Source organism: Camarhynchus parvulus, chromosome 2 (assembly GCF_901933205.1).
Source record: "Camarhynchus parvulus chromosome 2, STF_HiC, whole genome shotgun sequence".
Taxonomy (NCBI): Eukaryota; Metazoa; Chordata; class Aves; order Passeriformes; family Thraupidae; genus Camarhynchus; species Camarhynchus parvulus.
In genome coordinates, this window is record NC_044572.1 from 16,826,241 (window position 1) to 16,847,420 (window position 21,180).

The following is a 21,180-nucleotide window of genomic DNA, read 5'->3' on the forward strand; positions in this document are numbered from 1 at the left end:
AAGATGACCAAAACTGGGGAGGAAAAAGGAAATGTTTTCTCTTTTCTCCCTGCTAATGTGGGACAAGATCTTCAAAGCAGGAACAAATACTACAAATATACATATATTATTTGTTTAGAAGGCTCAACATACGATTGGGGACTGGAGGAAAAGAAAGAACACTTCCTTCAAGTATTAGGCCATATTCAGCTCCAAACCAGCCTACCTTACTGGCCATTTGCTGCCATTTCAATGAACAAATGGCATGTCCCTGTTTTTGAAGATGCCAATAGCTTAACCACTGAGAAATGAATATGGTATTCTTTCAACTCAGTTCTCAAAGCTGGGAAAATACAGTTCTGAATTCAGCAGGATTTTCCACCTAGCACAGAAGCAAGGTACTGCTGAAGCTGTTACACCCTTGCATTTCTCCTGTATTATAAAGTATAAGATCTCTGAGCTGGGCAGGTTCTTTTGTTATGTCTGAAACACAGCAGAGAAAGTAACTTGGCTGATGACTGCTCACTGTTTTGACATAGCAGTTCCTAAGGGGGTCCTCAGAAAGAAATTTTTAAATTCTTAAATTCTTTTAAAAATATAGTGGCATGCTATTAAAAAACTTCCAAAGTTAACAGAGCTAAAAGGGCTTCCAGACTCTTTTCCCAAAATATTTCCTTTGCTTTACAGCCACCTCAGTGAACAGCTAGCATGGGCTGTGGCTGCTACTCTTTCAATTACCTTCCCCCATTTGTTGTAAGACAGATAATCTTATCCTGCCCTCTGTGGCCAGGCACACATAGGGGAATGGGAGAGCTGTGAAAACACAGCAGAGCCTTGGTTGTGGAGAAATTTCCAGCTGGCTTGGACTGAGCTGGGCATCCAAATTTCTTCAAAATTACTAGGCTTCCTGTATCATAAAAACAAATGTCTACCCATTAAATGCATTGCCTTTTCCTCACGGCACCTGTCTGTGAGAGTACTGTTATTTCTTCTAGAGGACTTCATTTGCAAAATATGGCAGGATAAGAAAATATCTCAAGAATGATGGTTTGTTTTCCTTTGAAATGCCACGAGAAGTGTCTCCCAGCAAGACAGATTTTCTTCTGGGAGACTTACAGATCAAACCAGACAGGACAAAAATGTGACTAAGTGTGATAAATGGCTCAGTGTTACCGTCCACACACTTCTGTGTCACCAAGGATCCAATCAGAGAGACTGACATTTAACTTTGCTCTTTCCCTCAGCCCACAGATCTCAAGATGTATTACATCCTCAGCTCCAGCCTCCAAAGGTAAGCCAAGGATATAAGAGAACCAATTTCACCAGCATGGCTTTAAAAAGTAGAATCAATACTCTATTTATATATAGAATTCAAATTAATATACAGAAATTATAATAAATATTAAACTCTCCACCACCCTCAGAAAGCCACACTAAGTGGGACACTTTCATTTCTGAAACAATAGAAATATGAAGACATCAGTATTTGCCTGTATTTCCTGACCAACTCCAACCACTGCAAGTCAGTCATTAAAAAAAGCCAAGTCTGAAACTGAGCAGGTAAAGAATCTACCAAGTTATTATTTGTAGTAATTAAAAGGAAGAACAAGCACTGTAACATAATCTATTCATCACTAAGTTACATTGTTCAGAAATAATTATTGATACATTGTTTTTTCTAGTGTACTGCAAACACATTTTAGAAGCATCAGAGCAATCACAATTTGCTAAGTAGGTTTCATACATTTATAAACCTATTAGACATGAAGCTTTCCCGTGTAAGCTTTTGATATTGTTCTTCCAATTCCACATTAAAGGGACAGCACTAACACCACACACGAAATAAAGCAAGAATTTTAGTTGAGGTGTGACTTTTTGTTAGTGTAAATAGCATACCTCTTTTCAGCAAAGATGCCATTAAGTCCAGAAAGTTTACCTAACTATTATGAACAATTAAACACATTGCTACATGCATTCAAAAATCAAGCTTTTACTTTCATCTGAACAGAATGTGATTAACTGTTATTAAAGTATTCAGATAGTTCTTAGACCAGTCATCTGTTTAGAAAATCAATTTACATCAGCTCCCTTTTTCCTTTTTTTTCATTAAAGGTTGTACTTTTCAGAAGCAATGCTTATCTGTTAACTTCTGAAAGCTCACCCGTGTCTCTCGTAGAGTGTTTTCTGGAGGACTATAATATTAAAACTGTTCATCTGTGTTAATTAGATACAACTGTTTCAGAAAATAAATCTGTCTATAAACCACTTCTGCTTGGCCATTTGCAAATTAGGCTAGCAGACATTTTGGAACTGAATTAAAAAGTGCTTTAAGTGTGCAATTACAGCCAGAAATGTGGTACTGTAAGTACCACACTCTGATGTGAATGTTTCCTGTACTTTTTTTTCTGAGATGGCAAGATACTGTGCTTTCTGACACTTTGATCCCACTGCACGCCTCTAAAAAGAAAAGCAGCAACAAGATTATCTTCTGTCTTGTACACAATGATATGACAGATAGCAAATTACTACAACCTCTAAGCTTCATTTCTGCTGTCTAAACTCGGTGAAAAACATGGGCTTCTTTTCCTTTCCTGAGAGGGATGCAGAATTCCCAGCCTATTTGCAGTGCTATTACCTGGAGAGGCAGCAATGAGATACTTATTCAAGAACAAGCATTGATTTTCATGAGTGGATGAGCAACATATTTTGCCTTCCTGCCAGAAACAGCAGTGCAATAAAATATGACAAATGAGATGCCTATTCCTGCAAAATTTTGCATCTCAGTTCAACAAACCCCTCAGCAGGTATGACTAGACCACAAAAAAAAGTAGACCTGCTTTTTGGTGTATAATCCATAGTGCTCCTAACACCAAAATTAGAGACTGCCAGACTGCTCATCATACATCTGCCCTGGGTGTCATCTGCCCAAATGTGTCCAGTCACCTGAACAGTCAGCATACTCAACCCTGTTTTGAAGACAACTTTAGGATGCAGTGTAGACATATATCACAGGACTGTCCGTAATAAAATCAAGATCCTAAATGTATGTTGCTGATAACAATGAAACAAAGAAGAAATTGCACGTGATTTTGCAGGAGTTACTGTATCTTATCAGGATCCTTGGAGATTCCAACTTAAACATGTTTGCATATAAAGGAAACTGTGTGACATTTGCAGAACTTTTTTTTTTGGTACATTACCTTTAAGACAAAGCAGTAGTCTGTAGGTGCCTTATATTTCACTTTGTGTTGATAACCATAATACACATTCACGTTCTCAAACTGAAGGAAGCATGCCAGATCCCGTGATGTCTACAAATGAAAACCAAGCCCATCATTGTTAGAGCAAATTGAATTTTTATGTGAAACTCATTAATAGAACCTTTATCAAATGTACAAATGCCAGTGAAGCTGACTGAAAAACCCAGGATTAATTTTAGGTGTCTGCTTTCTTAAAAAAAAATAGTAAGAGGGTCAGTACATATTATGAATTATCTGTAACACAGTTCAACATTTTGCTCTTGTTCTGGTTATGCTGTGCTTCATTGCTTTGTGTGGAGATTTTAGCTTATGTCTAATAGGACAAAAGAGAACATCACAGTAACAAACCACACCCTTAAAATTCTGAGTGGAGAAAGAAGGTTTGGGGTTCTGAATTGCTTTGGGAGCTTGTTTTTCTTTTGTACATGTAACAAACAAACCTCATCAGAACATAAGCACATGTTTAATCTGTTTTGCTTTGGATTTTCTCAAATTTCTTGGCATCATTCTATTTCTGTTTATCATAAGATTTGCTTGTTCACAATATATTGCTAAAGTAACAAGGATTTCTATTGCTGGGTGTTTCTCAGTGATGAATTCTGCCTACAGTAACTTTTGCAATCCTTTGTGTGGAAATGCAAAAATAGCCATCTCACATGGTCACTGTTGGCTAAACTGAGAAATCAGGAAATTGTGGGGGAAAAAAGGAAAAATAAAACAACAAACCACAAGCTACCTCTACCTCTAAAAATGGGGTATGATATGATATGGTGGTATGTTATAATATGCATATGATGGTTCTTGTCTCCTGTTCTCGTTCTTAATGATAATTTCATTACAATATGCCCTTGAGTTGGCTTTATTTACAAACTGAGTTTGCAAGTAAGATATGTGGTGAAACGATTCCTACTAGATGTAGCCAGGACTTCTCTCTTTCTCCTGTCTCTGTTGCAGCTGATGATGCCAGAGATTTTGTCAGTGAGTGTGTGGACCTCGGTTTTTCAAACATCCTTAAGTTCCTAAATGTGCTCAAATCCATCCCTAATGTGTTGTTCCTTTCCTTTAGGAACCAGGCAATAGTGATTAAGACCGATATGAATGCAGTTGTTATTATCTTCTAAGGAACAGATTTTTATGCAAGGGACAAAGGCACTTAATGTGAGTATTTGTGCAATGTTAACATGACACAGCAACGTTAACTCCACAAAGCAACACAATTAGCAGCAATAGATTTTTTAATTCTCTGTAATTCTGATGCTTTTCTTTTGTGACCCTGTCCATTAACAGCAGGTTTTTGAATGGGATGTAAGTAGAGCAATGCTGAAGAAGGAAATTAAGACAGCAGTGCTGACTGGTGCTGGTTTGTTAACAAATAACCCTGAAAAAAACCCCACCACTAGCATGTGTATAAAATTATCTGAACATGACTCCGTATTTTCACTTTCACCATGTATTTTACAGCCAGCACAAAGTACCAAAGGTAATCCAGATGTCTTTGCTTTTTTGTAAATACTGAAAACAGGAATATATTGGATGAATTTTAAAACAGCTGCAGCTGAAGATATCGTTGTCCGCCAACTGTTCATTTCTGCATCTCAAAGAAAGACTGCTCTGCCCACAACTGAATGATATGCAAGGTGCACGTGCACTTTTCATGCTACCCTGACAAGGGATGAACTCTCATAATTTAAGGGCTTTGACTGAAGAGCTCTACTGAATTCTACTGCAGTGCTTTGAGATATTTAACACCCTCACAGCATCCTGCTCATGTCCCAGAGATTAGATCTCCACAACAGACGTGTACCTCATCCTCAACTGTTCCAACACAGAGTGCAGTAATCACTTAGATCACCACTAAGCACAGACTTGAGCTAAGAGATTTGACTTTCTCTGGAATGGCCAAGACATGTGCATAGTCATCCTTTTGCTGAAGGCCGTTACAGGTGCAGGGGCAAACAGATGACTGTGCTACCATTTTAAAGAGCTGTGACTATGTCCTAAAGAACTAGATTTGTTGTGGTAATATAGTGACTTTAAAGCACACAATTCCTCAAACTGCTCAGTTACAGGCAGGGTAGTACATAGTCTGTAATGACGAACAGGCAGTAAAGTGTTAAACAGCTGTTACAAGGGGACTGTGTTGCTCCATCTGAGTCTATGTTTACAGCCTACTACCTGATAAAAGAGAGCACTTCCCTCATTTGCACTATGATGAAAAGTCACTGGCACAGGTATCACTGGATGATGAAAAAAGGCTGAGTAACTCTCAGGACATGCTTGCCTTGCTTTGGCATTGTACTACTGGTCAATGTTGGAGGCATGCTACAAGGAAATGTCCAAGATGGACTTTGCATTTGACTACTCTGACACTTTTTCCACCTTAAGTGCCTTCTAAATAGCATTCTAGATCCTAATGGATAAGGTATTGTGTGTACAACCTGATTTGAGGCATGAAAGCCATTATCTCAGGGTCAGGTAAAGTCAAAATAAATTGCTGTGAAAGCAGCAAGGTGATCTGTGTTTCACTGTGGCTCGGTTATAAACCAGTCATTGGAGCAGCAGCACAACATCCCTTTACAAGATAAATTTTTTTCCCCTTTGTACTTTAGTCAGGAAATAACATAAGTGTTAAGTTTCAAAGCAGAAATCCTAACAGTAAAGCTTCACCACCAGCAGCATTTCTAAACATGAAGCATTAGCAGAGCTGTAAGTGGTAACAGAAGTGGTTTTCAGAACACAAAAAAAAAAACAAAACCAAAAACCACCAGTCCCAGAATCCACTGTTCTACCTCTTCACTGTGGAAATGAAAAGCCAGCTGCCCTTATGTGCAATACATCCAGTGCGGGCAATTCAGACTCTTTAGATATTTTGTAATACTAAATGTAAGTAAATTTGATTCAGCCGGGTAGATGCTTCTGACTCACTTCTTTCTACACAAAGGACAGTCTTAAAAAGCCATAAAAGACACAACACATTCTCTGGGTACAGATCACTGTATTAAAAAGTACAGTGTCTCACATGCTGGTTACTGGTGCAGAAAGTCTGTATCAAACAAAGTAAAATTCTACCTTTTTTGTGACAAGAAATTAGTTTACTTGATAACTTTTTAAGATTTTCTTTCACAGGGAACCCATATAACAGTGAAGCAGTTTGGCAGCTCACCACCAGCTGACAGGTGCTATGCTGTTTTTCTTTCCCCTCTTGCCTTCTGGAGAAGCACTATTTTATCAATGCTTTATCTATCCCTTGAAACCAAAAGGAGAAAAACGTGAGAAGATTCAGTGACTGCATTCTAGTATTTGCACAAGTGGTGTAGTCAAAGTTGAACCATGGAAATCTCAGCCCTCTCAGATGCACCAGACAGTGCTCTTCAAATGTCACCTTGGGAGTTCTACACTTTCACCTCCATGAATTGTTTTATTGCTAAAAGGATTATTTGGCTTCCTGACCTTGGTTTTTCCTCTGGGTACATAATAAATTCCAGAAGCTCGTAGAAGAAAATAACGCCTCTTCCAGGACTTTTTTCCATCTTCTTTTAAATAAAGGGCCCCTTCAAGCTCTGGCACAATGACAGATGTCCCACAGAAGCTTTCCTGTGCAACAAGAATAATAATGCACAAAATAAATCCATTAAGCACAATCCTATCAATATATAGCAGAAAAATCGTCCCTTGAAAAATAAAGACATTTCTTGTGACAGTGAACATATGAACATGGGGAGTGCAGTTACTAGGGAGATTAACACCTTAGACAGGCAAAGGAAACTTTTCCAAGCTAATGCTGGGTCCTCACACACTGATAAAGAAGGCTTGCAAAACCTCCATCCCTTAGGGTCAAGCAAAAACCTACAAAGGCTTTTAACTAGACATAGATGTGCTCAGTGAAGGCTATAGAACTGAGTGGTTGATACTATTGTTGGGTTTTTTCCTCTACTGCAGTGTTTATAGATTCTGTAGAGAAATACTTTGGTACTGAGATTCTTTAGAGACTGCTTAGAGCCCTAAAAACAGCTCAATCTCTGCCTTCACTTTCAAATACATGCTAGCATTTCAAATACTATTTAATTAGATAAACTAATTGTTTGCTTGAAGGACTTGGGTAATTTTGGGGTAATTTTTAATGCCAACACACTTATCACTTAATGTTTTCACTTAGAATTCAGCAGGATTTCTGCTGGTTAACATCTGGTGCCTTCATGAGATACACTAATTTCGAAATGTGAGTCCTTAGTCACCTGAGAAAAGCATTTCCTTTGTGAGCTTTTACCAAACTGCTTGCCTGGAGAACTGCAGTAATCTCTTCTTTCAAATAACTCTGGTTTTCTCTCTTTCAAGTGTACATCTGAAGGAAAACTTGAGCAGGAAAGGCAAGAGATTAAACAGACTTCTGGAAAAGTGAGTGTGCCTTTTTCTGTTGTAGTACAGCTAATAAGTTGAGAAGTAAATCCACTTCTAACCTAAAGATAATTGTTTGGCACTGATCAACCTTACTAACAATAAAAAGTCCCAAGGACTGGCCTAAGAGTGAATAATCTGCATTTTTAACGAGGAGCAGCCGATGCAGAGGAAAGTCAACATATTAAGCCCGAGATACAAATACACCAATGATCACAGAACTTCCTGTTGTTACACTATTTCCCACAAAGAACTACACATTGTTACTGCAGAGCAGATCCAAATGGTGGCAGAGTCTTGGTGACATTTGCATCAGCAGCCCAATAACTTGGCTTACCTCCAGCAAAGCCTCTTTGTTTTTATCATTCATTTCTTTGCTTTCTTTCTTGCCTTTGTTCGCCAGGTAGAAATTCTGACAAAGACACAAAAGAAGTTCATGTTCATTATAAAGCTGGCAAGACAAGTAACTAGATTGCTACAAACTCACTCAGGAGTTACTGAGTCTTTCAATACTGAGTATCTATCAGCAGGTGCAAGAGACAGATGCTTATGGACTCTTCTAACAGATAAGTTTAATCACATCTGCTGCTCATGAATTTTAATTCTTTATTCTGAATATAATCCAAAGGTAATACAAGATTGGTTTTGCCCACATAAATATGGCCTCCAAAAATTGAAACCAGTGGCTTATGTTTTTGGCTGTTTTTCTGGATTGATGGTTTGGGTTTTAGCATTCCCATTTTCATTGCTTCCTATATGACTACAGGTTGTAAAGAACCTAAAATTTGGTTGCATGCTGATATACAATGAATACAATGCAGTACCAAAAGGCTAGAAAGCATTTTGAAGGCTTTGTAGGAAAATTCCCTACAACCCAATCTGGTAATTTGCATCCTTTGTATCTTACACTCTGGATATAACTCAGCTGTCAATTTTTAGTTAAAGTGCTTACATGTCAAAGCCTTTTTCCAAAGTTACTACTTGCTACTTTTGTACCCCTGCTCATGCTCTTCAAAATACTTTTTTGCAGTGAAGAAGCTGTTCAAAAATCTAGAAGAAATCTGAAGAAATGATCACCATGATATCTTGGCACATGTGCTCCAGCCTACTGAAAATAAAGCCTGCACTCCTCTGTTTGTGTGACACTGCAGCTGCCCTCAGAGGACCCAGTTCCTGCCTGCCCCACAAAAAAGGAACCACAGTGCCTCGAGGACATGTTCACCCATAAAAACAAATTCTCCTACTGTTAAACAGCAATAACCAGTCTGCATCCATCTGCATTGTACCGATGGACAAAAGGACAGCACTTGGAATTATGTGCAAATTCTGACAAGTGGGAAGGATGCTAGGACTTGTGTGCTGGAGCATGTGCAGTGGCTTTGCTCCACAGCAAGCAGGGCTAGAGAAGCAGAGCTGGCTGCCTGCAGACTGTAAGGCAGTGAAGGAAGGAGGGAGATCAAGGATGGAAGTAACATTTGGATCCACGGCCTAGAGGCCAGAATAGTTACACTCAGAATCCTTGTGGTTTACAGTTTTTCAATTTATCTGACTTTTCATCTCTATTTTTTCATGACTCAGGACTATGAGAAGGTGACAACATGTTTACATGCCTAGAACTCTTCAAACCTAAACTGCAACATAAATGCAAACATTACCAAAATAAAAATACCAAAAATACCAAACAATACCAAAATACAAGTGAGAAGTGTGTAAATAAAGGAACAGGCTGTTGCCATAGTATAAGAAAGAAACAAAGAAGCAGCAAATCTGCCCTGCCAGTAGACCACATCTACAGCTGTGCAATTTATCTGAAGTGACACACTGCTCTTCCACACAACCACATCTTCTTTTCCAAGCAGTGCTGTGAACAGATGTCTGCCAGAATGCAAGCCTCAGAGCAGACAGTTTTTGGAGGGGCACCAGGAGAGGAAGCAGAAGAGGTCTGGATCTCAAAACCAGTTCTTTAAAAACTGCTTTCTTAAAAGTTCACATTAAGTCAGGGGAGCTCAGAAACACAGACACCTGCAATGTGGCCTATGCTGATGCCATGTCTACAGTGTGAGAAACTTTAACATTCAATACAATAGACATTATCCTAGGAAATGCAACTGGCTTCAGACTGCCTGGACAGAATTTTAGTCCAAAGCTGTAGGTAAGCAAACACTAAGGACCACAGCTTTGCAGTTACATCTAAAGACAATATTCAGAGTGGAAAAAACCCAAAATCAGCTCAAAACAAAACCCACTTAAAAGTTCTGAGCAGCTGCAGCCCAGTGATCTGCGCTTGTGCAACAGCTCTCCTTGAGAGGCAGCACCACTGCAGCCCTGAAGCGTCAGAGGGCACTGCTAGGCTGGGCTGGGCCTCCAGACCTTGGGATGGATTTGAAAAGTACAGGGACATGCAAGCTGTAAGGCTTCTTCTCTAGATCATTATAAAGACATAGTACAACCACTAAAATACACAATGAAGATTTATCAAGGTAAGTACACTTTGTCTGAACAAGGCTTGGCTCATCAACTTTACTACTAGTGGGGAGAGCATCCATCTGACCAAGTCAGCCTTCTCTGGACTGATAATACAAAACCAAAGCTCCTCTGACTACAACTGATTCACATTCAGGCATCTGGCATTTATTTAGCAGAAGCCCAGACCACCCTGTACTGAAATAATCAATCCTAAAGAGAGAAAGTTTGTAAGGATATCCATGCTGGATCTCTAATGCCACAGCTTTTTCATTAGGGGCTCTGTCAACTAACCCAATGTTACACAGATGTGCACTGTTGTCTTTCACCTGTCAACACACACTTCATTTATTACTGATTACCTTCTTTATGTCTCTTTCCTGAAATCTGGAAGTACATATAAACATATTTGTCAGTGGCTAAAAAACTGGGGAGCAGCCTGAACACTGTACTTGTTTCATTACTGTGTGGTCTTCTATTTTTGATCAGAAGCACTCATCCTAGAGGAGGCAAACCATGTGTGTCCAGAAGAGGTCATTTCAAGTCCTGTAGTCAAAGGCCATGATAAAAGGCAGGCTCTTTCCTGTGTGAGGACACCACTGGGAAATGCATGTTTGGTTTGGGATGTCAGGTCATTAACGGGACAAGATGTAGCTGCAGGGCAACTTCCTACATATATCTACAGATTTGAGAATTAACTATTTCTTACATTCTCAAGATAAGGCTATGCATACAACCTTTCCACTTAGGGTTATACCCTTCTCCTTTTGTGTGGAAAGGCAGGTAAAAAAATAATCAGGATGTATCTCTCTGCACTGTATAATGCTCAAACAGTGGAAGACAGGAAGTGTTTTCAGTAGTGTCCAAGAAAATCTGTGTTGGCATGTAAGCAAAGCAAACCTGGATCATGATAAAACAGTACTTAAATACTGCACTATCAAACTTTCTGATTGGTGTTCATGTCTCTATACTCAAAAAATGAATTTCCTAAATGAAATAGCACCTCTCTCACACCTTTCACTTTTTTCATTCACAGACCCATCCAAGTGGGAATGCAGCAGCAACTACTTGTTGCATGGCAAAAAACAGGTGCTCCAAGACAGCATGCTCCCTCTGCCTCCTCTTACACTTAGGTTGTATTTTTGCTTTCAAGCTCTTGAGATTGATTTTCCAGAAGATCTGAAAAATTCACAACAGCACAGATCAAACAGTGTGCATAAAACAAGGCAGCGGCTTCATACTCACGACTAACTTCTCTGAGCAGTGGGCTGCCTGCTTATGCTCATCCAACCTGTATCCAATGTGAGGCAAGAACTGGCCAGCTCCCATCCCATTTCAGATCATTGTAACGGCTACTCAATGCAGCATGGTTTGTGCGGAAAAAATAAAACAGAATGAGGTCATATCTGCAACTCATATCATGGTGTGTCCCCTAGGAAACTGCACATTAAAAATATTAGAAGATGCCTATAATTGCTCTGAAGATCATAAAAGTACTAAAATACATGAAGCTAAAGGCAAAGCTCTTTTGAAACCCCAAAAGGAGAGAGAAATTAAGATAACAAAACAATGGGAGTACAGTGAAAAACACCTCCCTTTTCTCACTTCTATTTCTTTGCACTTTTGCCAGCATACTCAATAACCGGGCTCCCTATCACCTTTTTATGTTTCCATCACTGGGTAACAGTGGAGACAAAAGGAAAACCTTGATTCATAAATGTGGCCAAGCTGGTGAAAAACAAAAGTATCACCTGGTCGATAGTAGATAAATATTCAAGCATGAAACTTGCTATAGCTGTCTTGTAATGAAAAATGTTACAAATCCTTACTCCACCTCCTTCTGAATGCTGTTGAGAACTCTTGCTCTTCAGAAGAAATAAAATATCAATTCAGTGTATGGGTTCTCCTTTGGAAGGTGTAGATCTAGCTTTTGGCTTACATATGAGGGAGCAGAAGCATAAAGTACTCACTGTACAGACTTTCAATAATTGTCATAAATACTGTCCAATAATAAGAAAACAAACAAACAAAAGCAGATAAAGGTGGCGTTGCCTGCACTGCTTGATTTTATCAAAAAAACCCCACAGGAAATGGAAGTTCATGCAAACAGAACTAAAGACAGTTTTCAAAGAGCATGACCAGCATTTACAGCAAGGAGTTTAGATTCAGCTATACCTTAAAAACAGCCATTTTCCTTCATTTTTCTTCCTTTTATAGCATCTTTTAGCTGAGAATTATTCTTTGAGTTTTTGGAAAAAAGGTGTTGAGACCTGACAACCTTTCCTTTCAAGAGAAAACCAGCATCACTCAACCACATGACAAAGCATCACCTTTCCAATGCTGTAAAGGTTCTCTTTATTTTCCCATGTACCAGTATGTATTTTTGTTTCACTCTTTAGTCACAGACTTGTGATGCTCCCTCTTTGCAGATGAGTCACTGATGGCACTCATGGAACAGTCTTTTACTGCAAGTTCCCTACAGGGTCTATTATATCACAGTGAGCAGAGGGCAAAAGCGTGCCTGTCTTCGTGGCAAGGGGGACACCTGAGAATTTTATAGAAGCTTTTTCTAAAAGGTATTCCAAACACTTAAAAAATATTTCAGAAACAAAGCTGCAGAAAAACTACGAAGTGCTGCATGACAAAAATTACAATCTTCAAAAAAAAGCCATGGGCATTAACTGAGCAACATACTGTCAGCATGTAGAGAATAAATCCTGCATTCTCAATTCCCCCTCAGAAAATGAAACACTTTTAGTTGTGTTGTTAAATAGGTCTATAACTAGTTCACAGAAAGAAACAATAAACACTGGCCACACACAGACCTTCTTCAGAGGTCTACTTGTTTTAGGAAGGCATCTACCCATCTTTATAAGATTTTTTTAAAGCACTAATTGTGTCCAATCTTTGTGATGAAAATTTTGTATCACTAATTTGTCTAAGAATAAACTGCAGGCACTTAGCCACCATTGGGATTTGCCTCTTTTTTTTTCCCCAGAAAAAGATATGCAAGTTAAAAATGGGTGAGATCTCCACAAAACCCTTCCAACAGAATGAGCATGAAATAAATAAGGAATTCAGCTGCTGCATAGCATTAGCACCACTGGGTGTGTCAAAGAAAGCATTCTGCAATTTGTGTACTCCCAAAATGAGTTTTATGTGGCAGCCTTGACTGAGCCAGGAGGAGGCTGAATATACTGAGCACACAGTCCCAGAGCACAAGACTTCAGTTTTCCCTTTGGTTACACCACAATTTCCGTATGTAGTTAGCTAGGCAATCACACACCCTATCCCCCACAGCTCAGCATTTCTTGGTTTGCCTGTTCAGGGACGCACTGCAGATGTGTATTTTACCATCTTTCAGCATTTAGTGTGAGCTCTGTACAGCGCTGATTACTCTCTGCCACAAAGTGCTGATATGACTCTACTATTTTTCCCATTCACAATGTTTGAGTTTACCACGCCTGACAGATGGTCAGAGTTTATTACTGGCAAAATATTTCAACAGTGTGATAGCCACAACTGATCCAGTTTGCTCAGACTGTTCATTTTAGAGCTTGTCACAGAGGGGCTAAAGCTCAATGACTGCAGGTTTGTCCAGATCCAGCAGACACACGAGGACAGACCTACACTTTTGTTTGGTTCTGGTTTAGGTCACGTTTATTGCTAAATTTCATTGCAACCAAAATGCAATATTCATCAGAGCAGAATATTCATCAAAGTTTTACTTCCTGTTTGAGGAAGTGCACAGAAACCACTTACCCAAATAACACTACAGGGTACAAATCAAAGGTGGAGTTGAAACTCTGCTGCTGGGTAAGTTTACGTGCTCTAGAAAAGAGGACACTTTGAGCCACCATATTGTATTTCCAAACCTGGTTTTGCTGTTTCATATTAAAAATCAACATTAACCCATGTACACTGCAGGGTAAGTTTTCTTTCCCTGACTGTGGATACTTATATCAATGAAGGAAACTTCTTTCCTGTAGGTTTTATTTGAAATACAGGCTCATTCTATAAAAAATGCAATTCCCTAATGAGCAGCTTGGTGAGATTTGCTGCCAAATTACATATTTGACTCTTTTTTTTCAGCAGTGCTGAATTGCTCATTTATCTCTTGCTGCCCTTAGGAACAAACCAGATGCTCAGTGAACTAACAGTCAGCTGACATGGGGAAATGATCCTGTGTCCCAGAATCCAGCAACTGCATGTTCCAGGATGTTTGTACATACAGCTTTGACCACATAACACAACAAATACAACAATTTGTACACCTATCTGAATAATTTGATGCAATTCAGTGCGCAGACGCTCCCTCACAAAGCTAAAGTGCCCAAGTTACTGATAACCCAGTTCTCCTCAGTATAAACAAAATCCAGTAAATCTTCTGCAGCATTCAGTATACCCTTATGAAGTTTTATGTACAACTGGCAAAAACTGAGCCTTCAAGGAAATATTTATATCCATCAGCAGAAATAGTGTAGAAGCTGTAGTAAAAACAAAGGCCAGGTTTTCACAGCTGTGCCATCTCACACAGTTCTAAGAGCTGTATCCAAGCAGTGGCTTGTACTAGAAGTGAACTACATGCTTCAGTTTTTACCTCTACAGACAGGACTCTAAAAAAGTATCAGAAAAAAAAAGCAGAAAACTCTAATTTTCAAATCCTTGCATTTAAAATCCTGGTGGGTTTTTTGGTTGAAAATGTAAGTTTTGCTTTCTCTGAACTGACAGAGCTGAAAGAAATTATTAATGTGATACGCAGCATGGAGACTAAATTACCTTAATTTAGACTCTTATCCAAATATCATATTAGCTTACCTGGGGATTTTTAAATAAAGCATATTTTTGACTTTTTTCCAAAAACAGAATCTTATTCTCAGTGTCTCGAGTCCAGTCTGATAACACTTCAACAACATTTTCATGGTCTTCAAAAAACCTTTCTGGAAAGACAGAGAAGGTAATGTAAGACATTCAAACTGTTTCTGCCCTCTCCTGAGACTGCAGAAATTCCTGTGTAAGAATGTAATCATTATCTGATGCTCCCTCACTCAGCGCTGGGACAGTCCAGCACTCTTTTCCACTGCACAGATGGGTGCAGAACCCATCACACACCACAGGAAATTGTGTCACATGGAAGCGCAAAGGAGCTACAGATGACACCTTATGTAGCTGTGCCATGCTCCTAGATTCCTCCTGGATTCCTCCTGAATCTCTGTACTGCTGTTTGAAGACTGCAAGGGATGGAAGCAGTGGCCCACCAGGAATAGACAGTTACACCCATGTATTTCATGGCTTTCTGCTTTTGATTGATTTTGGTTTTTTTAAGGTTTGCAGTACCACAGACTGGGGGGTGGAAGAAGGGATATAGATAAACTTTGGCTAATGAATTAAAAAAAAAAAAGTAAAGACTTAATTTATTTGTCTTTTTACTTTACTTCTTTACAATGAAGATTTGCTTTTTGTCAGCAGGAAGAATTCTATGCACTGAAAAGAAAATGTTTGGTTTTAACCAACCGTATTTAAAACCAGAAATAGCAAAGTAGAAAAAATACAATGATAGAACTAATGTCAAGATATACTGGTTCACCCAGCATCTCTGTAGTTAACATCACCAGGGATGTTAGAGACCTAATTTCAGCTCTGTCCCCTCCTGATCTGCTCTGAACCCCACTCCTCCACCCAGGAAAGCCACAGGGTGTGCTGAGATTAACTGAAGTATCTCTGAAACCACTGCAGCTTCATTTAGATAAAACATATAAATTGCTCAACATAAAAATAAAACTCCTTTTAAAGGAAAAGGAATTCAGCATAACTTGACAGGTCATTTTGGAGTGTCCCAACCTGTACTTTTCTACAAATTCAGTACTGGGATAGGGAATTCACCGAGCTCCAATTTTCAGTAGAATTTTGGCTGTTTCCTGGGATCCTGTAAAGGATCTTGTGATATAAAATTAGCTTGGACCTTCAGTTCAGCAAGAATTATTTGCTGCTCAGAGTTGCTCCTTAAAGTAAACATAATTTTATTCTCTTTAATACTTATGTGGAAGGCAGGCAGAAAGATGAAGTGCAGAAAAGTTCTGTCTTTGTGCTGATAGTAATAAAGCTATCTAGAGTAGCCAAGAAGTATACTGACAAAACTAAAAAATGGCTCACATTGTTCTGATTTTGAACAAAATTAACTGCATGTTGCTGCACATTGGAAGCAGAAGAGAGAACATGTACCATCCCATTCATATTGAAACTGCCTTCTGCAAACAAAAAGGCTCCATCCTCAACAGACCTGGACCTAGTAATAGATTACTGCATCAGGGTTAATAGATTTTTCCTTTTTTCTTGAACCAGATACAAGTTTACTTCCTTTCGTATTTTTCTTCTGTCCTGGCTTTTAAAATAATTTTAATTCATTATGAGAGTAATTCCTTACTGTACCAATACCCTAACACTAACCAGATCACCTAGCATTAGCTGGGACTAAAGTAGCACAACTAATTTTCACAAAAAAATTCCAACCATTTACCCCTATGTTTATAGCAAACAATCTCCTTGATACCTTCCATTTTAATTGCATGATGAGAAATTCAAATATCTGCCCAGATTACGCAGAAACACAAGTACATTTGTTTTAATGACTATGGAGATTCAGAAACCATATGTTTTTGTGATGTTATCCTAATACTCAGACATGTTTGTCCAAGTCACACTGGACAAAAAGGGAGCAACTTTCTAAGACAGGAAAACATTCCAAAATTATTCAGTGAGTTTTGTCAGATTTCTAGGGTGAAATGACATTTCCAGTCTTTTCTTGGTTAAGATAAGCAGGTACAAAAGAATGCAGCACCATTGTCTTCATCAAGTAGCAAAAACAGATTGGCAGTAAATTTCTGCACCACTCTTACAAGCAGATGAACATCTCCTTGCTCATGACCAGTCAGGCTTTTTTCCAGTTATTTTTAAATTTCTATTGTTTAATTTAGCAGAATGACTACACCTGGGGGTCTTTTAAAGTGCAATATTGATCTTTGAGTTTATTTGAGAATTTTCCCATCTCTGCTGGGAGACTGTAAACTGAGAATGTTAAAGGCTGTTTGACAACTTCCCATTTCTCTAGGTCAAATGTGACTCTGAAAGAAAGTAGTGGCAATTTTTCTTCTCCTTTTGATGTCAATACCTTTTCAGGCTGGCAAACAAAAAGATTCTAAAATATTTCACAATTAGAGAATACTGTGTTCTTAATGAAAGAAACCTTGAAGCCTTTTTCAAACAAGACTTACTATGTTGCACAGAACAATTCATAAGTTTTGCACAGCTGTTTCCTAGTACCTGGAGGCCAGGTTAATTACTGCAGAAGTCATAACTTACCATCAGCAGAGCTGCAGCCCCATCACAGAGCAGTGCCCTGTACACAGCTACACTTAAAAAAACTATTACCACAAATGAAGAGCATTAGAAATGACTGAAACACATTTCACTGAGTCTTGTTTAATGACATTTGTTTGGCCAGTATGTAATACATGCCTGCTGACAGTACTCCAGCACTGCATCCTCTCTTCAAAAAGTGGATTTGACTACTGGTGTGTTTGGGTTTGTCATCACCTTGAAATTCACATGGCTCCTTCATTTTGTGTAAAATAAAATAATGGAAGTGGTGAAAAGCAAGGAGCCTTCTGCAGGTCCCAGCACAGCTGAATGGACTCATTTCTACAGCACAAACACACCAAACATATTCCTGCAGCATCCCTAAGCTTAGAGTCTGTGATATTCCAACATCACAGGATACATGGGCAGGAGAAATGTTACTATCTTTTCAAGATTACCAATGCATACCTGATCTTCCAAGATTACCAGCCCTCTATCTATCTGCTATGTGACTACACCACTCACCAATCTGCAGCTCTGGGTACGTCTCATACAGACACCAGTCAACGTTGCAGTCACAGTGGGTTTTCTCAAAGAGGTTGTCCAGAACATCCCGTGCCACCTGGCGCTCATCCACCATTAGGGACTTGGTGCTGTTATCATCCATGTGCACCTTGATAACAAGCTGAGAACAGTCACAGAACAGGCAGTTAATTTCAGAAGCAACAAAAGGACTCATCTGAATCTGCTAACATGGATAAGAAAGATAAAGGCTGAAGGTTATTACTGATTCAAAGGTATCCTGTCCCACAGCAAGCTGAGAGAATAAAACAGCTCAGAAATCTTCACATTATAATTTTCCCCAAAATAAAGATCTTTTCTCTAAAAATAGAATTAAACCTTGTCCTATGCATGATTTCAGGAAAGGTGAAATTGCTATGAAGAAAAAGCAGAAGTTAATCTCTTTTCTAAATCTACTAGATGTGCAATTAAGGAAAATGCTTGATAGGGAAATCAAGTACAAAAGGACAGAGCGTCCTTAATGCAAGCTACAAATGTGGAAAATTTAGTTTTAAACAGAAAAAGAATGGAAGAATCTTGCCATGCCAACAAAATAACCTGAAATTGGATTGTACTAAGATGGGCCATAGTCCAACTGTCATCAATAAGAAAACAGATGAGCTCACAGAATATGCTGAGTTGGAAGGGACCCATCAGGATCATTGAGTCCAACTCTTGGCCTGCACAGGACAAGCCCAAGAGCATTGCTCCATGTGCCCAAGAGCTTCTTGAACCAAATGCTTCTCGAACTCTGTCAGGCCTGGTGCTGTGAACACTTTCCTGGAGGGCCTGTCCCAGGCCATTCCCTTGGGTTCTTTCACTGGCCAACACAGAGAGAAGATCCCCTCCTCTTCCCCTTATGAGTTACTAACTGACCAAATTAACCAAAGACACTCATTACTTCTTTATATGGTGAAGTATTTGTTAAACAAGAAACACAGTGAACTTTCTTCAGAGGGGAACAATGCAAGAAAATGCTGAAGTACCTAAGATATGATAAAGAACTGAAAGTACATTATAAGAAAGTACTTAAAATGCTCCATTAGTACTAAAAACAGCAGAATAATTCTCTACAAGGTCTGTACATTGCTGGTGAGTTGGGAGGACTTTCCATATTTTTGTTTGAATAGCTCTTTATTTTAAAATGTGTGCATAAGAAGGTTTGGTTCTGTAGAGACAATCTGTGTAAAAGGTCATGCAGAAGCAGAGTTACAATCCCCAAGAGAAAATCTACATTATCTCTGAAAAGCAAAAACAAATGTAACAAAAGCCATGAACTTGCTTTGATTCCAATCCTTGGAAGAAGAATCTTCTGTAAAATAAGCATCTGAGCCATAATGCAGATTAAACAGAAAAAGAATGTTGTACATGCATAATCTAACACGCTTAAGGCAAAAGATGATTTATGTCTGGTTATAACTGACTGCTCAGAAACATGCGTGCAGCTTCCATCTTCACAGAATCACCAAACAGCTGAGATTGAAAGGCACCTCTGGTGGTCATCCAGTCCAGTTTCCTGGGCAGGCAGGGCCACCTAGAGACTGATGGCCAGCACCCTGTCTGATGGTTTGCTATCATCTCCAGGGACGAGATAACAATCTGCCTGGGAAACCTATGCCAGGCTCACCCACCCTCACAGTGAAGAAGTGTTTCCTGGTGTTCAGAGCCTCCTGTTTTTCAATTTGTGCCCATTGTTTCTGGCCCCATCACTGGGCAGCACTGAAGAGAGCCCTGCTCCATTCTCTTTGCACCCTCTCTTGAGGTTTTTCTAGAGATAGACAAGCACCACACAGACCCCTCTCTTCCTTAGGCAATCTCAGCCTCTTCTCACAGGAGACACTCCTGATCATCTTCACAATGCTTTCTGATCATCTTCCACTGGGATGGAACTGTCTTGAGTTTGAAGGAGGTGATCTTTAAATATTAACCAGATTTCTTGATCCCTTCTTCCCATCAGGAAATTCCACATGGGACTCTTCCAAGATATTTGAAGAAGCCAAAGTCTTCTCTCCTAAGTCCAAGGCTGTGAGTTTGCATTTCACCATCATCTCTGCCCTCTGCTTTTAGTAAAAGAGAGAAAACCAGCTTTCTTGACAATAGTCAACTTAGAATTCAAGAATGACACAGTAATTCCATTATAGTGACCTAGTCACAAGATTGAACTTTACTTCTACTGTATGGTTACAAATATTCACGGGGGGAAAAAAGTTGAGAAAACAAAGTCTCCCAAAGCAGAATTGCTAACATTACAATGAACAGAGGGTGACCAGTGAGCAGTCATAACTTTAGTTACAGAGCTTTACAAAGTCAACATCAGTGTAATCCTCCCAATACATTCTCTCAGAAGGAGCATTTGTACATGAATGTAAAGTGTTCTGTGGGAACCACCTCAAGACTGGACATTCCCAAATTTATTGGAAACTTCCATTCTTCCTGGAAGCTCTGCAGGCTGCAACACTTCCCATCTTCTTTGAGCAAGACTGAAAGATCATGACTGTCTTTAGTTCACATCCACTATTCAGAGTTACTGAACACCTGCAGCTTCTAATTTGTTGATCTAAAATAATTTCTATTATACTTGTACATTACTACACTGCTGTGAAAAGATTTAGCAAGAAGACCCTCATCAATTTAATAGGGATTAGCTAAATCCACTGTATCCACTATAAAGAAAGGTTTAATACTCCTGGAATCAGCACAGCATAAGTAAGAAACCTCTTCATGTATACTCTGCTTTCTCTAAAGCAACTTATCAGAACAGTGGGTTTTGTCCCAACACTGAAAAAAAGAAAAAGATGCAATGCTTTCCAAGTCCTCTAAAAAATAAGTCCCTTGGAGGTAGCATTCACCCAGAGACTTCTCTTGAGGTGGATGATGAGAGCTCCACAGAGTATCTTTACAGATAAAATATGGAAAAGCCTAGTCATTTTAGTAAGAAATTTATTATTAAGAAGAATGTTAACAGATATTTAGGTGGTGGCTCTTATAGTAGCATTTACTATTTTATGGCTCACCTTTTTAACTTTGGCTTCCTTCAATTTCTCCAATGCAAGTTTAATTTTGTCAGCTTTAGCCTTTGCCTCTAGTTCTTCCTGAAAAGACACAAGATATTTAGTATACTTCTTAAGTAATCTCAGCAATTTACATTTACTTGAAAAGGGTTGAT

General features: G+C 39.0%; 1 protein-coding gene across 1 annotated transcript in view; it reads right to left on the bottom strand.

The window, feature by feature from the left end:
- The window catches only part of APBB1IP (amyloid beta precursor protein binding family B member 1 interacting protein), a 62,713-nt gene that overhangs the window by 16,842 nt on the left and 24,691 nt on the right, over nt 1–21,180 (bottom strand). Inside the window, exons 5-10 of the mRNA XM_030944114.1 lie at nt 21,029–21,106; nt 17,979–18,138; nt 14,916–15,037; nt 7,972–8,046; nt 6,690–6,833; nt 3,180–3,290 (exon numbers count right to left, since the gene is read on the bottom strand). Coding sequence (XP_030799974.1) covers nt 3,180–3,290; nt 6,690–6,833; nt 7,972–8,046; nt 14,916–15,037; nt 17,979–18,138; nt 21,029–21,106 — 690 coding nt within the window. The remainder of the gene's footprint in view (nt 1–3,179; nt 3,291–6,689; nt 6,834–7,971; nt 8,047–14,915; nt 15,038–17,978; nt 18,139–21,028; nt 21,107–21,180) is intronic.